The sequence below is a fragment of the Drosophila ananassae genome, chromosome 3R (genome assembly GCF_017639315.1).
Source record: "Drosophila ananassae strain 14024-0371.13 chromosome 3R, ASM1763931v2, whole genome shotgun sequence".
NCBI classification, from domain to species: domain Eukaryota; kingdom Metazoa; phylum Arthropoda; class Insecta; order Diptera; family Drosophilidae; genus Drosophila; species Drosophila ananassae.
Genome location: NC_057930.1, coordinates 22,745,988 through 22,765,507, shown reverse-complemented (window position 1 = coordinate 22,765,507; position 19,520 = coordinate 22,745,988). Strand labels below are relative to the sequence as shown.

Here is a 19,520-nt window from a genome sequence, read left to right as displayed (position 1 = left end):
CTTTCCTTAAATTTTTTATTAATTTTTTGTTTTCTAATCAGGTCATGAAGTTGTGCTGGTCACATGGACCCGAGGAGCGTCCTGCTTTCCGCGTTCTCATGGACCAACTGGCTCTTGTGGCCCAGACGCTAACAGACTAAGAAGCAGCTCCCAACACGCACTGAAGCATCATAAAAAATATTGAAGAAATTTATTCGTATTTAAAAAAAAAAACAAAAAAGAATGAAAACATAACAAGGCATTAAAATTAGAGTTAAAGTCGGCGGAGAGAAGAAATATAATATATATATATATAAATATATATAGATTTATGCATACATGTATATGGAAGATTAAGAATTAATTAAGCAAAAGCCAGATTCATACTTGGATTATTTGATAGAGCCAGAGCTGACGAATGATATCATTATGTTTATAAAAGCGTTAACTGTTAGTCGGTAGTCGGAAGACCCAGAGCGCAACTACTGACAGTCACTTATAGCAACTACAATTAAAATACATAAATATATATAGATATATATATGAGAAGAGAAAAAAAAAGGATTAAAGTATAGTAAACTGTAGTTAATAGTCCAATTTTTGATACATTTCACATACCGAAAGCGAACGGAAAAATTATGATTGTGCTTTTATAAAATAGCGATGGCCAATGTGCTAAGTAAAGTATATGATTATCTCTAAAGAACGATGAGAAGATGGAAACAAAAACTGAGAAAACTGATTAAGCATTAAAAATTATAATGTAAGCCTCAAGTCGAAAGCGAAATGTTTGCACAACTGATATATAATCGATGATTTAAATGGAACCGAAGTTGATGATGTTTTGAATGAGAGAACACCAACAATTTTTTAGAATAGATTTTTACGTGCTTAGCCTAAGTTTTGTGATTTATTGTTTAATTCTTGCAGACGATTCTTATTATTTGTATTTAATTTTGATCTTGCGATGACTTCTCCCACGCTCAAACGTATGAAACGAGTACGATTTAAAAAAAAAATATATATATATGAGACATTTATACCATATGCTTTATATTTTAATTGAATTTTTTCGTTTTTTTATCGACATCGATATGCATATATTTTACCGTATTTTTATGAAGAGTTTTACTTAATTAATTTTACCATTTTGCATGTAAGACTATAAAAGAAGAAAACAAAAAACATACAAAAAATCAAATAAAATGTACGATAAACATTTAATTATTTTTTATTACCATTTTTATAAGTTTTATTTGCTTATTTTTTGCGAAATTCGAAGACTGCCAAGCACAGAGCACTCGGTTTCACGCATTTTCGAGCCACGATCAGAACAGGAGAAAAGAACCAAAAATAGATGCAACTCACATAGACTTATAGCCAGACTATACAAGATAGAAACGCCCAATTGAAACCGAATCAAAACACCAAATCAAGCCGTAACACCAATAGCGCATTTTTACAACTTTGATACAGCATTTTGATACGAGATACGAACTATACACAAAAAAAGAAAAAAATGAAAGAATATGCTTAGGTTTGTATACGTTTATAAGTGAGTGTGGTAGCCAGTAAGACTATATAAATAAATATGTAGTATTAGCCGATCCACAAGATGTCTATTCTATGATGATTCCTCTTACTGAGCCGAGGAGCCTCTGCGATTTCTCAGCCAAACCGCAATATCCTTGCTGTAGCCACTATCCGACTAAGGTCAACATATGCAATCTACAAATTACACTATTAATACATAAATATGCCGCTTAGTTGATTCATTGCGCCTATGCATATAGAACTATATATATTTAAAAATATACATAAACTTATACGATAAACATTTAAATACGTTTATTGCCATGAAACCCATTCCCGAAACAAGTCGAAACCAAATCCATCAACGTGATATTGCTAATAAACAAAAACCTAAAATACTATCCAGTACTTTATCCACTTTTTTGAATAGTTTTTTGAAAGGGTTTTGAAGGATACAGATTTTTTTAGGGAACTGCGACCCTCCTTAAAGTGGCGGTGACATGTAGCTTTCATATTCATATCACAGCTTTGCTTTCAGGAGCGTTGAGGTTTCTCGAAGCCATCAATAGTGAAGAGTGTCATTTAATTTTGTAACTTTTCTTTTCCTAAAAATATGCAGTAGAGTTTCAACAATTTTTTATATTTTTATATTACTAATTTTGAAGCTTTTATATTTTTTATTTTGCCAACATAGCCTACTCTTAGGATAAAGCAACATAATAAAAATATAAATCAAATTTAATAATGTGTTTCATTTAATTTATTATGTCTGGGTGTATATATTTTTTATAATTGTAAGGCCTAAATAACAAAGCAGAGCGAATGAAAAAAAAAATGCAAAATAATAGTGCAAAAATGAGGATGCCATGCTCCATTAGTCACGTGTGTGGGTGAAGGTTGTCTGTGTGCCACCGCATCGGTTTTGGATGCCAGGGGGATAAGCGGAGATACATTGATCTAGAGCCGGAGGCAAGATCGTAATAATATTGCATTACATAACCACAATCAAGCGGCATTGTTTGTTGTGAGCAGTGCCATAAATAGGCCTCCCCCCGATAAGCACAAGCCCAATCGAATTACCGATACCCAATGAGCCATTAAGATACACAATTCAACTGTGGGCAGGAGTCTGGGGGCAATGTCTATGTTTGGCGACCTTCCCCTAGATATGACTTTCTTAAAATGTAAATGAGCCAAAAAGTCGAATTCTATTCGAAATGAATATAAATGTTCTGAAGTAAAATATTCTAAAGCTACAACTGTTTTATAATAAATATCTATTTAAGTTTTGAAATATATATTTAAAAAACTTTCCCTAAGACCCTATAACATGGATGGGTATGTGGATAATATATTATATATGAGAGACCTTTCTTAAAGATAGGCCTATGTTAAGTTCCCCAAATAAAAATAATTCTGAAATATATTCTTAAATAATAAGAATCTATTAAATTCTTAAAATATTTTCCAAAAAACCTTCCCCAAGACCCTATAACAGAGGTAGCTCATGTTAAGTCCCCCAGTCTATGTTAAGACACCAACGCAAAAGCTTTCGTTGAAAAGGCCGCCAATTGGAAACGTAAAGCGAGTGTTTACGAGTTTGGCCCGCAGTTTCTGTCCAACAGCCCCCGAGAACGGTTCATGTTTTGTCAGCTCAGCTCAGTTCAGCATAAATAAATAATTTCAGTGTAAAGCGTTCAAAACAAACTGAGACAACCAATTGCCATAAATAAATCGGGAAGCCTCTAAGAGATTTCAAAGCCCGCCACTTCAAAAGCAGCTGTCTGTCACTTGAACCCAATCAACGAATCGAATCAACGAAATAATAAATCAGCCACGAATCAACAACGAAAATAGCAATTTGAAATCTTCGAGTGTCTTTTTTCGGTGAACAGATGTTTTGAAAAATCACCGAAAATCGCCAAATATCCTGGCAAGGACTGTTAAGCTCCGGCTAAAGTGAAGTTTTTAATTGTGAAATAAAATAAATAAGAAAGAATCAAGAAATCCAACGCAATCAAGTGCAGCAGATAGAATATTAGTTTGTGGTAAGGATATAACTGGAGTAGGCGTTAACCAAGTCTAAGGGACCACCTGAACAGCCCGGGGATTGCGTGCTGACCCGATCCAAAAGTTCATTGACTGTTTGTCTGTCTATCCGTCTGACTATTGGCATTTCCTGGTGGGTTTCGGTTTCGGCTTTGGCCTCGGTCTGGGTCTCGGTGAAACTCCGGCGGAGTTGTAGAACTCCCACAGCCCCCATACCACCCTCTCGGGTCAGCTGTTCCGCCCATCTGCAGTGCGCTCCTCCCATTGTTTTGTCAATGACACCAGCCATCCAGCTCACTTGTTGGCAGCGACATAACCCTTCCGTCGGTTCCGCCGGAGTTGATACTTTTTATTACCTATTACCTGTTACCCCTGTTGAGCCCATGACATCAGCCCAGCTCTAATAACCGGTCGACCCAGCGACGACCAAGCTCATTTTTCAAAGTCACTGATTATGAGAAGCACCTCCACGACCAACAAAAAATACAAAAAAAAAAGCGTTAAACTCACAAAAATAATATAATATCCAAAGAAAGGCTAAAAAACCACCCGAGGGGAAATGCTATATCGCAAAATAAATATTTATTAAATGATCTAACTGAAGTATATTTATGTGTTTCAAAATGCAAATGATCTCAGGCTTAAAACGACTACAACGGAAGTACCTTGTCTCGTAAAATTCACTAACAAATGCTCGTAATTATTACAAGCCATTTGGACAAGTTTCTTTATTGACGTGATCTGAGAACCAAACCGGGTTCCAAAATGGCCTGAAGAGCGAAAGGTTTGCCAATTTTCCCAACTCTATTTTCCCAGCTAGCTTTCTCTTGGCTTTAATTTAGAGGCCCAGAACACGTTCGCAGAGAATCGAGAATGTTAACTTAATTAGATTTGGAGATCGCAAACTAGTTCACTCTTCTGACGTCAAGTGCACTGAAAAATATTACCATTACTCTTTTAAAATATATATATATATGCTTTAAACTCTCTGAGACTCTTAAGTTTAGAGAAAAGATAAAAGAACAGATTTTTTTTTCAGACAGGAACTTAGTTTAAGTTTTTACTGTGTATCTTTTATCAGAGTAGAACTCACATCTGTTTTGGTTCTGATTTGGATGTTTTTGTCTTTTTTCTGACTTTTATTTTGGCCATTTGCCGGTTGCTCACTTGCCTTTGTTGCCTGCTGTTTTTGGGAAAGGAATTGCTCAACTTGTCGGCTGTTAATTAAACTTATACACACCGACATTCGACATTCAGTGCTTAAGGCAACAACAGACCGAAAAACAGAGCCAAATCGTTAATAGAGAGACAGCACAGCGAACGAATTATATAGCCATAATATTTGACGGAGTCATGGAGTTTTTCAGAGGCTAACTGAGGCGTGGGTCGGGCCGACTGTCTGGAAACCCAATTTCGAACTGGCTTTTTCGGACAACCAGATGTGGGCTAAAGGAAACGCCAGCCGCCGTATTTGGGCGTAAAAGTCTTTGAGTTGGTCGGCCTGGAAATTGTCTATATTTTGGGAATGATCTCACATTTAATTCCCCCATTTGGTGAAAAAAAGAAAATACAAATCATTGAGTTTGAGTGATGGTTTTAAATACTCTATATGGTAGGACGGAAAGGTATATCATGTTTTATAGTTTATTTCTGTGAAAGTTAATTATATTTTTAGTCATTTGGATGTGCATTAAGTTGGCCATTTTTGCTCAAAATAATTTTTATTAAATAAAGAGCATGTTGATACTACTTTATAGAGTATCTAGTTGATAACTAAACTTTAAGCTCGCATGTCTATTTATATTTATAAAGTTGATATCACAAATTGAGGCTGACGTGTGCTTGGGTCCAGCACGCTCGGGTTCGGGTCAATTGTGTGAATATCAATTTAAATCAAATAAAAATAAAGCAAAATAAACAAATCCCTGAAGGAGGTCTGTGAAGTTGGCACCCCAAATTTCGAATTTCAAGAAAATAATAACTGACCATTATTGACCATCGTTTGACCACTATTGACCACAAATATTTTCGTTTTACCACCTTCCGAAAAAAAATTAGAGCAAAAAAACTTTCCGGGGGCCAACTTCACACTAGCCCCCGGGCATCAGAAAACATCTTTTGACATTAAATTTTAACGCATAGACCAGTTTAAACGATTGACCATCCCATAAAATCGATTGACCAACCCATAAAATCACTTGACCACCAAAAAAAAATTTTTTTTTTTAATTCCTCAAGGTCATGTGTCGGGGGCAAGCAACCAACGTCAGAATATGAAAAAAACATGTCATTTGAAAGCATTTTTGCAGAAATTGGAATTATGATAATTGACCATCTCTCAAAAATGAATGATCAATACATTTGAGAAAAATCTTCGTTTTACCACTTCGCAAAAAGAAGATATAGCCAAAAAAACTTCCCTGGGGCCAACTTCATACTACCCCCATCATATGTAGAAACAGAAATACGTATAAAAAACGTATTTTTGCGAATTTCGCAATTCTAATGGTTGACCATTTCTAAACATCGTATCAACATTATCCTTAACAAAAATCTTCGTTTTACCACTTCTCAAAAAGAAGATATAGCCAAAAAACTTTCCGAGGGCCAACTTCATACTACCCCCATCATATGTAGAAACATGTATAAAAAACGAAGTGGTAAAACGAAGATTTTTGTTAAGGATAATGTTGATACGATGTTTAGAAATGGTCAACCATTAGAATTGCGAAATTCGCAAAAATACGTTTTTTATACGTATTTCTGTTTCTACATATGATGGGGGTAGTATGAAGTTGGCCCCAGGGAAGTTTTTTTGGCTATATCTTCTTTTTGCGAAGTGGTAAAACGAAGATTTTTCTCAAATGTATTGATCATTCATTTTTGAGAGATGGTCAATTATCATAATTCCAATTTCTGCAAAAATGCTTTCAAATGACATGTTTTTTTCATATTCTGACGTTGGTTGCTTGCCCCCGACACATGACCTTGAGGAATTAAAAAAAAAAATTTTTTTTTGGTGGTCAAGTGATTTTATGGGTTGGTCAATCGATTTTATGGGATGGTCAATCGTTTAAACTGGTCTATGCGTTAAAATTTAATGTCAAAAGATGTTTTCTGATGCCCGGGGGCTAGTGTGAAGTTGGCCCCCGGAAAGTTTTTTTGCTCTAATTTTTTTTCGGAAGGTGGTAAAATGAAAATATTTGTGGTCAATAGTGGTCAAACGATGGTCAATAATGGTCAGTTATTATTTTCTTGAAATTCGAAATTTGGGGTGCCAACTTCACAGACCTCCCTGAAGGTCATAAAGATAACACTGAATATTGCAAGTCGGTTGAGAGCACAGTGCTTTTATTTATTTGTTTATTAAATTGCTAAAAAGCAAGCTAGAGAGAGAGTCTGTGTGGGTGGGTAGTTCGTTTATAAGGCCTGGTTTTTTTTTTTCACCGACCCCGTGCATAGATTATCTAGCATCACCATCTATAATTTGATTACTGAAATCTGATCGCTGCATGCAAATTTATTGCATGAGCAAACGGTCTATTAACTTGATTAAATGCGACCTCTTAGCCGGTCTCTACAAAGCCCGTTTTATTCCAAAGAGCACTCGTGTGAATAAAAAAAGCACTTAAATAAGAGAATATAATTATGGAGAGTTTTTAGAGTAATGTATTTTATTTTTTCACCAATGATATATATGGATTAGATCATAGTTTTAATAGGTTTAGTTATTATTATACTTTTCTAAAGATTTCTAACGGCTCATAGATACCGTGGGTAGACTTCAGCTAAGACTTAGTGTCTGACAGATGTCTGACTTCTGTTGTTGGCCAAACGGCGGCTGATTCATCAGTTTCCTTGACTGATCTTGGCCCCGAACAGCAATTGAATGAGATGTTGAATGGCTGCGTGGGCCAGCCACCAAGCACATGAGATGGTGATGTAAGAGCTGCCATATAAGACCAGGTTCTAGAACCCAAGTGTGTTCTGCGAATTGCATGCGAGGTCGTCGAGGAGGATTTCGGAAAGTGGCTGGTCTGGGCAGGCGAGCAATATTACGGCTTCAAGTAACAAGTTCTGCAGTGTTGGCAGGAGAGCGACACGACGGCTTTATTGGCCCTGTTAACAGCCAGACCACGCCCCCCTGCCCAGCATAGTTGTAATTATTTACATAGCCAGGCGAAATTTTCACGGCCATGAAGAAAGTGGCACGCTCTGAAGGAAACTTCAGGCATCAGGATTTGTTTTTGTTTCGACTTTAGGTTTTAGTTTTTTTTGCCTTTCCTGTCCGTCATGCAATTGTCGGCCATAAGTCATTAAAAGTAATCGTTTTGTTGGCTTACATGCCCCACAAAATGGGCAACATTAGCACTTACCATATACCTCTCCGGGGGCAACCTTGTTGACCAGGCCCACCATTATTTTGTAGAACTTCGAACCCCGTATCGATTACACGCTCCAAATTAGATCCATGTGTGAACCATATGCATATAAAGTTGTTCCCAAAAGCTACTGTCTTGTTTCGTCCTGATACCAGCCGGCACCGTCTGTTTTTCCCGCCCAACGATGTCCCGCACGGAAGTCATACTTTCCGTAGCCCTTGTGCTAAGCTGTGAAAATGGAAAGAAGGTCGTCGCCCAGGGCAGCCGAAAACGGGCGGACCATAAATGTTGTTGAGGGGGGTTATCGTAAAAATATTTATTATACACTACTATTTCCATAGTTGGTAACTTTATGCTAAATAGTCATTCATATTGTCTTTGTTCTAGGTTATTTGAGTAAATAAATTAGTAGAATTCTTTTTTCCAACGAGGTATTTTGTGGAAAATTGTTACTATTTTGTAGTCACGTAATCTGTAAATTGAGTTGGCAAAAGTGTTTAGTTGCTAATTTAAGTAAACACGGAATCAATTAGAGCTGTTGTACTATAAAAAAAATTTAAATTAATTGTCAAAAATAAGTCAGGAAAATGTTATTAGAAAATGGATTAAAATGGAAGAGCTATAAGATGTTTTTTTGATGATATTTCTAGTTTATGTTCTTCTATGAAAAATATCCTTATTATTTAAGTCCTAATTTTCACCCCTTTTTTTGTTATTATTGCCCCTGGCTCTGTAAGTTTCGAGCCTACCGCAAAGTTATTGGTATTGTTTGTCTTTCACGCCGCCCAACAAATCCCCGGCTGCCAAAGAAATGGAAAAACTAGCTAACAACTGAGCAACAGCCACTGCAAATTGACAGCCGCCACACGCCACGCCCCATTCCACAAAATGTATTTTAATTTTTTTTTTATATTGGATTTCCCACACGCCTGGCTATTAGCCTCACGGCTCACGGAATTGGCCCAGAAAATTCGAAACTTGGCGCGCCCAGACCTAGACGATTGATTTTTGTGCCATCGACTGGTGGCACAATGTTGGAGTGGAGTGGAGTAGGACGGAATTTGGATTATTAGGTTACCCAAATTTTAGGGGTCGAACCATTGATTTACCCTCTCCTGAAATGTTTTCAGTAAACTTAGCTAGTTCAGTCAATTCAATAAACTTTAGAATACATTTTCTATTTGGACAGTTTTTGAAACTAGAATTAATTAAAAATATAACACCAAAATGAAGAAGGTGCTGTTATGATTTTTCAATTATTTAAAATATTAGTTAATTAATTATTATTTTTGGAATATTTTAGCAAGTCGGTTTCAAGAAGAAAAAGTTCAAGGAACAGGGACCCTGCGCCCGCACCCGAAAGATACGACCCCTAAATATGGGCGGGACTGTGGAGCAGCGACCTTGGACCCCGACTGTCCGTATTGGCAAGATTGCCGCCGAAACCACTAATCCGGGACCGGCAATTGTCACGCTTCCGACTTTGATTGGTAAGTTAGTTACCTTCCTAACTTAAATGTAAATAAATTTAAAAAATTTTAAACTTTTCAGGTAGCAAAGTGCCCGATTCGAAGAAGAAAGCGGCCCCTTCGTATTCCTTTGGTCACAAGTTGGGTAGCAAATACGACACCTTTGGACCGGGTCCGGCCCAATACAATGTCACGGGTCTGCGGGCCAAGGGTCGGGACTATCCAAGGGCTGCTACCCTGCAAAGTCGACCCAAGGAACTGACCCGCTTCCAAAATCCAGGACCAGGCGGTACGTTCCAAATAAAATCTTTAAAAAATATAAAATAATAAAAAACAAATCTTTAGAATACGATGTACTGCATGCGGCCAAGGCGGCGATGGATGCCCCTCCAAGATATACCTTTGGCCAGAAGCCCATAGATCTAAAAACCTTCCAGATTCCAGGTGAGTTTCAGGATTCTCATTTTTCTTAAAATTTGGTGTTTTCGAATGGTGTTTTCGGGCGTTGGAGTTGGATTTGAAAAATTTGAGTTTGGCGTTGAGTTTTGGTGTGTGTTTCGGGTTGCTGTTGTTTTTATTGCTATTGGATGTTGGCTGTTGCTGTTGCATGTTGGCTGTGGCGGATTCGGGAGATCATCAAGCAATCAATCAATCAAGAATCAGGGAATCAATCATGGATCCATACTGTATATAGAAGCGATTTCATTAACTAATCCTAATCCATGTCATAAGTAAGTTGCTCCCCCAGATGTTGCTTTCTCTCTCTCTATTTTCAACATCCAGTATCTTTGTATCTGTATCTTCAGTAATTGTATCTCAGTAGCTATTAGTAGTAGTATCTCTATTTCTCTTAGTTCTTGGAAATTAGTAAGATACACTTTTGTGAGTTTCAAAAAATAGATAGATCTTGATTTATATGTTTTCTTTAAATATTTATTTATTCAACTTTCTATGCCTCAAATAGTTTACCTCCAAATTTGTTTTATTTTAATGTGGGTGTTATTTTTGATTTTCCGAAGTTACTCACCTTTAAATATCATAATTATTTATACAAAATATTATTTAGTAAGCTGTATATACGTTCTGTTAGTGTTTCTGTGTTTCAGTAATTTGTGTTTTGCGTTTTTGTGTACTTTGATTTGATTTTAATTTGTGACGTTCTTCTCTTTTTAATGGCAAAATCGATAATTAGGTCCCAATCATTATCAAGTGGTGCCACTTGATGTCGTCAAGCGGCGAGCCCCTCGATATTCCTTTCGCATTAAAGTTAACGTCTACATTGTTGACAATCCAGGTAACCCACTAACCGTTTTGGTGTTTGGTCTCTAAATTTCGCTCTTTCGAACCTTCGTTCTAACAACCTTCCTTCCAAACCCACCTCATCACTAACTTACCCTGATCTATCTCTATTCCTAACAGTATCTGTAGCTATAACTTTCATCCTCACTCTCTAGTCTAGTAGTTCACATAGCTTAGAACTCTTAATACTAGTTTTTGTCTTGATTCGAGTCGAATTTTTTTTTTATGTTTTATTAACACTAACAGCTCCGAATAGCTATTGCCCTGAAAAGGTCACGCAATCAAAAAAGAATGCCCCACGCTACACTTTCGGTAGACGAACTAAAATCCAACACGACCAGGGCACACCAGGTAATAATCCCCATCACTTCTCCACTTCCCCAGTAACTTGTATTCTGTATCCTGTAATCTTTATTTGAATCTGAATCTGTACCTATATGTGCATCTGTACGAGGCATTGCCTAAACAAGCAATGTCCTATTGCCTTACAATTGGACAGTATCCTTAGAATATCTCACATACTTGACTAGCACTCTGATCCCCACAACTAAATCCTAATATTTATCCCATTCACAGCTCCTGGCGCCTACTGTCCTGAGAAGGTGAAGCTCAATAAGACGCCTCAGTTCAGTTTTGGCATCAAACACCATGAGCTGCGGCCAGATTATACACCAGGTTTGTATACATTTTAATTCCATAATTACATCCTGAAAGTAGCTGCTTCATGCTTATCACAACTTTGATTTTTGATTAGCGCCGGGCACTTACAAGCCCGAGCAGGTTAGCCTCGAACACAATCCCGCCTATAGTTTTGGCATCAAAACCAAACACATTCAGGTCAGCGATACTCCAGGTAGGATTCTTGACTCCACTCTTTCGATTAGTTTGGTTTATTTTGGATTTATTTTATAATGTTTCGTAGCACCCGGTGCTTACAGCCCAGAAAAATCAAAACTACACTCCACACCCGCGTACTCGATCACTGGCAAGGCCTCTCATGATGTGGTAGATTGCACGCCTGGTAAGTCCACTGAAAGAAATATATATTTTTTTTCTAAAAATGTATAATTTTTGATGCACCCTTTTGCCACATCCAACGTTTCTTACATAATCCCATCAATATCTAACTCATTTCAGCACCCGGCGCATACGAACCAGAAAAGTGTGTCCTGAGCAAGACGCCCGCCTTTAGCTTCGGCCACCGCGTGGAGCTCGCCAAGGCCAGCGACACCCCCGCCCCGGGCACCTACCAGCCCGAGAAGGTGCGGCTGGACAGCACGCCGGCCTTCACCCTCTCCGGCCGCCACGAAACCAAGGCGGTGAGCGAGACCCCGGCGCCCGGTTCGTATGCTCCGGAAAAGTACCGCAACGATCGCACGCCCGCGTTCACCTTCGGCGGTAAGAACGAGCAGCGGCTCGAGAGCTCCACTCCGGCACCTGGCGACTACCATCCAGAAAAAGTTCGGCACGATCACAATCCCGCTTTCTCATTCGCCGGTCGCCACGATTTGCACAAGATAAGCGAGACACCAGCCCCCGGGGACTACCACCCGGAGAAGGTAAGGCAGGACCACAACCCCGCCTTCTCCTTCGCCGGACGTCACGATCTGCAAAAGCCAGAAAATACTCCAGCTCCCGGAGCCTACTCCCCGGAGAAAGTACGTCAAGATCACAATCCTGCTTTTTCCATGGCTGGAAAGCACACACAGAAGGTTTCCAGCGATACTCCTGCTCCCGGGGACTACTGTCCTGAGAAGGTTAGATTAGATCACACTCCTGCCTATACCTTTGGAGGAAAGAGCGATCCTAAAGTGGAGAACAACACTCCAGCTCCTGGGGATTACTGTCCTGAGAAGGTCAGACAGGATCACAACCCCGCTTTTTCGTTTGCCGGACGGCATGACCTCCACAAGCCTGACAACACTCCTGCTCCAGGAGCCTACTCCCCGGAGAAGGTCCGACAGGATCACAATCCCGCTTTTTCGATGGCTGGAAAGCATACCCAGAAGGTATCTTCCGATACACCTGCTCCTGGGGATTACCGTCCCGAAAAGGTTAGATTAGATCACACTCCTGCCTATACCTTTGGAGGAAAGAGCGATCTTAAAGTGGATAACAATACCCCTGCTCCGGGTGACTATCACCCAGAAAAAGTCAGGCAAGATCACAATCCCGCTTTCTCGTTCGCTGGACGGCATGACCTCCACAAGCCTGACAATACTCCTGCTCCTGGTGCTTACTCTCCGGAGAAAGTTCGCCAAGACCACAACCCCGCTTTTTCCATGGCTGGAAAGCACACCCAGAAGGTATCTTCCGATACACCTGCTCCTGGGGATTATTGTCCCGAGAAGGTCAGACAAGATCACAACCCCGCTTTTTCGTTTGCTGGACGACATGACCTCCACAAACCTGACAATACTCCAGCTCCAGGAGCCTACTCCCCGGAGAAAGTACGTCAAGATCACAATCCCGCATTTTCGATGGCTGGAAAGCACACCCAGAAGGTGTCCAGTGATACTCCTGCTCCCGGGGACTACTGTCCTGAGAAGGTTAGATTAGATCACACTCCTGCCTATACCTTTGGAGGAAAGAGCGATCCTAAAGTGGAGAACCACACTCCAGCTCCGGGTGACTATCACCCAGAAAAAGTCAGGCAAGATCACAATCCCGCTTTCTCGTTTGCCGGACGCCACGATCTGCATAAACCCAATGACACCCCGGCTCCTGGAGCCTACTCTCCGGAGAAAGTCAGACAAGATCACAATCCTGCCTTCTCAATGTCTGGAAAGTATATTCAAAAGGTTACAAGTGATACACCGGCCCCGGGAGATTATTTCCCCGAAAAGGTTAGATTGGATCACACTCCTGCCTATACCTTTGGAGGAAAGAACGATCAAAGAGTAGAGAACAATACCCCTGCCCCTGGAGATTACTGTCCTGAGAAGGTCAGACAGGATCACAACCCCGCTTTTTCGTTTGCCGGACGACATGACCTCCACAAGCCTGACAATAATCCTGCTCCTGGTGCTTACTCCCCGGAGAAAGTACGCCAAGATCACAATCCTGCATTTTCCATGGCTGGAAAGCACGCCCAGAAGGTGGCCAGCGATACTCCTGCTCCCGGGGACTACTGTCCGGAAAAGGTTAGATTAGATCACACTCCTGCCTATACCTTTGGAGGAAAGAACGATCCAAAAGTAGAAAACAACACCCCTGCTCCTGGGGACTACCACCCCGAAAAGGTCAGACAGGATCACAACCCCGCTTTCTCATTCGCTGGCCGGCATGACCTTCACAAGCCCGACACCAATCCTGCTCCTGGAGCATACTCTCCGGAGAAAGTTAGACAAGACCATAATCCGGCTTTTTCAATGGCCGGAAAGCATATTCAAAAGGTTACAAGTGACACTCCGGCTCCTGGTGATTACAGTCCCGAAAAGGTTAGGCTAGATCATACTCCCGCTTATACTTTTGGGGGAAAGAACGACCCCAAAATCGAGAACCACACCCCTGCTCCTGGTGACTATCATCCGGAAAAAGTGAGACAGGATCACAACCCCGCTTTCTCATTCGCTGGACGGCACGATCTGCATAAACCCAATGACACCCCGGCTCCTGGGGCATACGCTCCGGAGAAGGTTCGCCAAGATCACAACCCAGCTTTCAGCTTTGGCGGCAAGTACGACCCCAAGGCGGAAGTGATTCATCCTGCGCCATGCGACTACGCCCCCGAGAGAGTTCGCCTCGACCATACACCCGCCTACACCATTGCAGGTCGTCCGACCGCCGAGCCGGTGATGCAGACCCCGGCTCCGTGCGACTACCACCCGGAACAGTGTCATGTGGACAGCACACCGGCGTTTACCTTTGGCATGCGACTGGGAAGAGAACTCATCTCTGATACTCCAGGCAAGTTTTTCACAAGGGTGGGACATGTATTTTATTATGTGGGAGTCCTTGGGCACGGATAACACTAACCGGGGTCTGTGCCGTTACAGCACCCTCCGCATACGAGCCTGAAAAGCACTCCCTGCACTCCACACCTGCCTTTACTTTCGGCACCAAGTCGGAGATCCGTGTGACCACCGATGCTCCAGGTAAGATACGGCTGAGACGACAATTTCTTGCTAGTGTTGCATGTTGCTGTTGTGTGTTGCATGAGTCCCGCATCTTATCCCCTCCTGCCTTTTAGCCCCCGGCCATTATCATCCCGAGCAGTGCAAGCTGGACAGCTCCCCGGCATACAGTTTTGGTTTAAAAACGGCTCCATTGCCAAATCTGCCAGGTAGGTTACTTTCTATTCGCTTTTTTCCGCTTGGTCTATGGACTATGTTTCTTCAAGGGTATCTGTTCTATGTGTTTTATGTTGTGTCCTGTGTGTCCTTGTTCTCTTTTATTCCATGTCCTTTCGCACATTATTTTCGTTTTGGTCATCTGGTTTTCTGGCCATGATCTCATCCATGTTGTATGTTGTATGCTCTGTAAATATAATCACAAATCACTAGAGCCAAAGGGCGCTTACATCGAAGATCGAATTGTCCAAAGACGTGAGCGTCGTCTGGCCAGTCCCGGTAAGAAAAAATCCACAAAATCATACTTTCATAGTTAAAAGTCATCTATTCGGCGAAAGCGTTTCAAAAGTGATCAGTCCACGGTTATTTATAATTTTACGGATTAAGATATTATATTATATATGAAAACAAGCCATCCTATATGGTATACGAAGTAAGTTTTTAGTATTTGGAACACTCTAATCATGAGAACATCGGTATTGTGTTCGGCATTCGTTCTAATCATTTGCTGTAACTGTGCGACTTGGTTCAAAAACAAGTGTAAGAATTATTATGGAGTCGAGAGGGATTGGGATATCATACTTTTAATCGCACTCTTTGCCAGATCCAAACATTAATTGCCTGATACACAATAGATACCGACACGAATCGGGCTGTCCCGGGCCACGTCGTATATTCTACACCTTCCATCGGGTGCTCTTTGACTGTACTAGGGTACTCTTATTTATTGCCAACCAAAAAAATGTCACTCCACCTCACCAAGTCTATATTTAAAGGTATACACCAGGTGCCCACAGGAGTATCAGCAAAACGAATATAAAACCAGGGGCGATTGCCGGAATGATTGCTATTACTATACAAAGCCTATCTTAAGTACAGATCCACCAGGGAACGGTACCAACAATAACAATACCAACACTAACAATACCAATGGTAACAAACCTCGCAAATTCCAACCGCTCGTACCCAAGCTCAAACTCAAACCGCCTCCTGAAGTTAAATCTGTTAAAAATAATACTTTCGGTGAGGAATATCCCTCATACCCCGATGAACGAGCTCCTCCGTTTGAGCCTCCTGCGTTTGGATCTCCCCGATTTGATTACTCCCCCTTTGATGATTTTCCTTACTAACTTAGTATTAGACACGGTTCCAAAATCATGAGGCTTAAACCCCTTTTCGGAATTCGATCCTTGTAATAATTTAAAAATATATATTCAGTGATTGTAGTAAATGACTCGTGTTTCGCTTCTACTGTAGAAATTGAAAAAAAAATGTACAATGGAAATTTCAATTAGGAAAATTCTTCAAACCGTGAAAGTGTGAAGAGTCAGTCTGTGGAGAAAATTAGTTTATTTTTAAATTCCCAATGAGACTGTTGCTGTTTATTTTAACCGTCGGCTGCGTCGTACTTTTAGTCTGTCCATGGAAGGCAAGGAACAGGCGTAAGGATTAACCCCCAAATCGGCATCCCCAATGCCAATAATTCTATATTTTGTTCTCGATTTTTATAAGATCGAAACAACAAATGTTTGGTTAAAAACAGATACAGTGTCGAGAGGGCCTGCCAAGGACCACGTCGGCATTTCTACACCTTCCATCGCGTGATTCTCGACTGCATCAAGGTACCCCTGCTATTCCTCCCCTGACCATCCCACCTCACACATCCTTTATGTGATTTTTAAGGTGTATTCCAAGTGCCCGCGAGTACATGAATATAATGATTATCCCACCCTGACCATGTGTCGGAACGATTGCATGTTTCACATGAAGCCACCAACCGATTTCCCATCAACCGCAAATCCCGGAAACAATTCAAATCCCGATCCCAATGGTAATGATCCCGGAAACAATGGTAATCCCGATCCAGGTGGTAATGATCCTGATCCAGGCGGCAGGCGATCGGGAAGGAAAAACAAATGGGTGCAGCGAAAGCTTGGCAAAAATCAGCAAAAAAAGGCCCAAGATCAGAAAGGTGCCAATCACACTCCTAGTCCCGATTGACTATATCCGATGGGGTAAAAAAAGTTTCTAAAAGTTGTTTATTAAGAAATATTATTTCCAAAGTCTTAATAAATTAGTTTCACATTTTATTGCAATTTTCTTAATTTGTAGCCTTAAGGCCCTAATTCATAATACCAAGACTGATCAGTTTTGAAACGCATTTTGTTTTCATAAAGAATTTATTTTTCTTAGAATATATCGCACAAGCTTAAATGTTCATTTTTCTTTGATCCAATCCAATAATATTCCTTTGCTTAGTACGCAACAACGGTGACTGCACCAGCACCACCACAACCACAAACAATAGCCAAAACAATGCAAATGGTAGTAGCACCACCACCACAACAACAACCACCACAACAACCACAAAGACCTTTATCAACGGCGTGGAGCAACCGGATCTGGTGCAAAAGCAAACAAAGCAAAGCACCAAAAAGCAGGTGAATGGCATCGCCCACCATGAACTCAAGTCAGTACCACTCACCAATGGCAGCCACTCGAAGGTGGTCAGCACCACCACTACTGAGAAGCAGGCGGTGCACGGCGAAAAGATGAGCGACAATCTGAAAGTAGTGGCCAGTGGTAAGTCGGACGCGAGTGCCACTAAGACGGCTGCCGTGAGCCACCAGACGGTGGTGCGCTCCGATGGCGCCATTGTGTCCAGTGGCCAGTCCTCGAGGATGCAGACGGTGAAGTACGCTGTGGGGGCGAGCAGCGTGCAGGAGAAGATCATCAGGTAACTGGCAAAAGGCAAAGTAGTAACTAAATGATTAAATTTTATTGGGCAGTTTACATTTTACTCTAAATTACATATTACGTATACGCACCGTTGCCTTTTTATAATTTTTTTTTATATATTTTCTTGTGTTATTTATATTACAATTTTTATTTCAAATCAACACAGTTTAATAAAAGAAAGTCAAGAAAGAAAGAATGTAAAGCCAATCACATTAAGTATACGCACTGTGAAGTTGATATTACTCATACGTCCTGTTGTCCATTATTAACCAACTTAGGTATTTTATTTAACTTACTCTTTAGAGCGCCTAATGAGGGTCAAAATTTGTTTTGGGAAAGCGATGTTTATATTTACTTTCAGGCCAAGTCACATCAAATCAAGATCATCATCAACAACCAACCCCGAAACTAACCCGAACCATTCTTACTCCAGCTCTAGAGTCAAGCCATTGCCCAATAACCTTAAACTAAAGATTTTTATTTAATTTTATACCTAATTATTTAATTATATTTTATAATATTCGACAGCTCCTAATGTCTACAAAATACCAACCGTCATGGGCAGCAGCAAGGAAGGAAAAATCAAATCGGCTCCGGCCTATACGATGACCGGACGCGAAAAGCCGCCACTGATTCCGGTGTTCATCTTCCCCGGACCCGGGTACTATGATGGCGAGTATACGGTGGTTAAGTCAAAGCCACCGGTCTACTCGATGCGTGGCAAGTTCAAGGCTCTGAGCGATGACAACAAGCCTGGACCCGGAGCCCATTGTCCGGAGAAGGTTAGCAATATTTTTGATTTATATTTTTTAATTTTCAGGATGAAACTGGATTCTTTTTATATGGTTCATTTCCATATACATATCTTTCATTTTGAATTTTCATATTATATTTTCGATTAACTAAACATCTGCCACGCCCACAGTATTGGGAGAAGCGATCGCCCCCGGCCATATCCTTCGGCATTCTGCACTCCAAGTATTGCAAGAAAATCACAATGGTCGGAGTACCCGAACGCTGCAATCGCATTTTGATAGCAGGCCGCCCAGATAAAGGGCTATAATGATTTCTAAAATTAATCAAATATGTTTATAAAATTCTCTGAACAGCACTTTTATTCTGGTTTCTATTTATTACCCAAAAATAGGTAAATCTCTCCCATGTGCCCGCCTATAGCTTTGGGATAAAGCACTCGCAGTATCTGGGTCGATTGAACGAGAAGAATTCGGAGTACGACTATAGCTTTTCGGGAATTTGCTGAAGCTGGAGCTCTCCCGACTCCTGACTCCTGCCTCTGCCCAAGACGGTCTTCGAAAAACAGCTTCCTTACCTTAACGCCACTACCTATGCAACTCGTATTGAAACTAACCTTAAGTTTTAACTGTTTCTGAAACCTATTTGTAAGCCGAAAGTGTTGTGGAATGTTACATATGTATACACGAATATATAAATGAGATTACTAATATAATCGAATAGTTTTCATTTCTGTTTGCGGTTATATATAATAAAGCGGTTTATATTTTTATAGTATATATTAAATTATTTATTTCATATTTTTATAGTATTTGTAGCCAAGATAATAACAGGAAGGCCAAAATAGGAGCTTTTGAGGCACTTTTTAGCCAATATTTTAGTTATTTTTCATCGCATTTGGAAAAGGAATACCATTTGCAAATCAGGGTTCCAATTGCCGTCGATCTGTGTTAAAATATCATAAAAATAGAGAAATACAATTTTGGGTCCATTTTTGGCCAAAATCACGATGTTTGAATATTTTC

The 19,520-nt window shown here is 40.5% G+C and overlaps 4 protein-coding genes across 19 annotated transcripts in view; all 4 read left to right on the top strand.

The window, feature by feature from the left end:
• LOC6498081 (tyrosine-protein kinase Btk29A) overlaps nucleotides 1-1,203 on the top strand; it is a 40,416-nt gene extending 39,213 nt beyond the window's left edge. For all 5 annotated transcript variants that reach the window (XM_001962009.4, XM_014906483.3, XM_014906480.3 and 2 more), the window contains one exon: nucleotides 42-1,203. In XM_001962009.4, the coding sequence (XP_001962045.1) occupies nucleotides 42-140 (99 nt within the window). In that variant the 3' untranslated portion in view covers nucleotides 141-1,203. The remainder of the gene's footprint in view (nucleotides 1-41) is intronic.
• A 1,887-nt stretch (nucleotides 1,204-3,090) lies between these two features.
• LOC6498082 (mucin-1) lies at nucleotides 3,091-18,404 on the top strand. 9 transcript variants are annotated; one of them, XM_032451451.2, is made up of 15 exons: nucleotides 3,091-3,560; nucleotides 9,247-9,433; nucleotides 9,495-9,701; nucleotides 9,758-9,856; nucleotides 10,605-10,706; nucleotides 10,958-11,062; nucleotides 11,288-11,386; nucleotides 11,466-11,564; nucleotides 11,634-11,732; nucleotides 11,849-14,620; nucleotides 14,710-14,808; nucleotides 14,904-14,996; nucleotides 15,217-15,282; nucleotides 17,263-17,740; nucleotides 18,271-18,404. In XM_032451451.2, the coding sequence occupies exons 2-15, from the start codon at nucleotides 9,322-9,324 to the stop codon at nucleotides 18,275-18,277; spliced, it is 4,437 nt and encodes a 1,478-aa protein (XP_032307342.1). In that variant the 5' UTR covers nucleotides 3,091-3,560; nucleotides 9,247-9,321; the 3' UTR covers nucleotides 18,278-18,404. The 9 variants fall into 9 exon arrangements, with proteins under 9 accessions (XP_032307342.1, XP_032307341.1, XP_032307345.1 ...); XM_014906487.3 differs by lacking the exon at nucleotides 3,091-3,560 and adding an exon at nucleotides 9,035-9,179; XM_032451450.2 differs by lacking the exons at nucleotides 3,091-3,560; nucleotides 15,217-15,282 and adding an exon at nucleotides 9,034-9,179.
• On the top strand, nucleotides 15,289-17,093 carry LOC123257442. Of its 4 annotated transcripts, none has more exons than XM_044716578.1 (5): nucleotides 15,289-15,543; nucleotides 15,639-15,717; nucleotides 15,780-16,445; nucleotides 16,516-16,625; nucleotides 16,687-17,093. In XM_044716578.1, exons 3-5 carry the CDS (start codon nucleotides 16,370-16,372, stop codon nucleotides 17,002-17,004), a joined length of 504 nt encoding a protein of 167 aa, XP_044572513.1. In that variant the 5' UTR covers nucleotides 15,289-15,543; nucleotides 15,639-15,717; nucleotides 15,780-16,369; the 3' UTR covers nucleotides 17,005-17,093. The 4 variants fall into 4 exon arrangements, with proteins under 4 accessions (XP_044572513.1, XP_044572511.1, XP_044572512.1 ...); XM_044716576.1 differs by having other exon boundaries at nucleotides 15,608-15,717; XM_044716577.1 differs by having other exon boundaries at nucleotides 15,289-15,717.
• On the top strand, nucleotides 18,300-19,003 carry LOC123257391 (outer dense fiber protein 3-like protein 2). Its single transcript, XM_044716229.1, has 3 exons — nucleotides 18,300-18,524; nucleotides 18,668-18,748; nucleotides 18,890-19,003. The coding sequence occupies exons 1-3, from the start codon at nucleotides 18,300-18,302 to the stop codon at nucleotides 19,001-19,003; spliced, it is 420 nt and encodes a 139-aa protein (XP_044572164.1).
• Nucleotides 19,004-19,520: the final 517 nt, after the last annotated feature.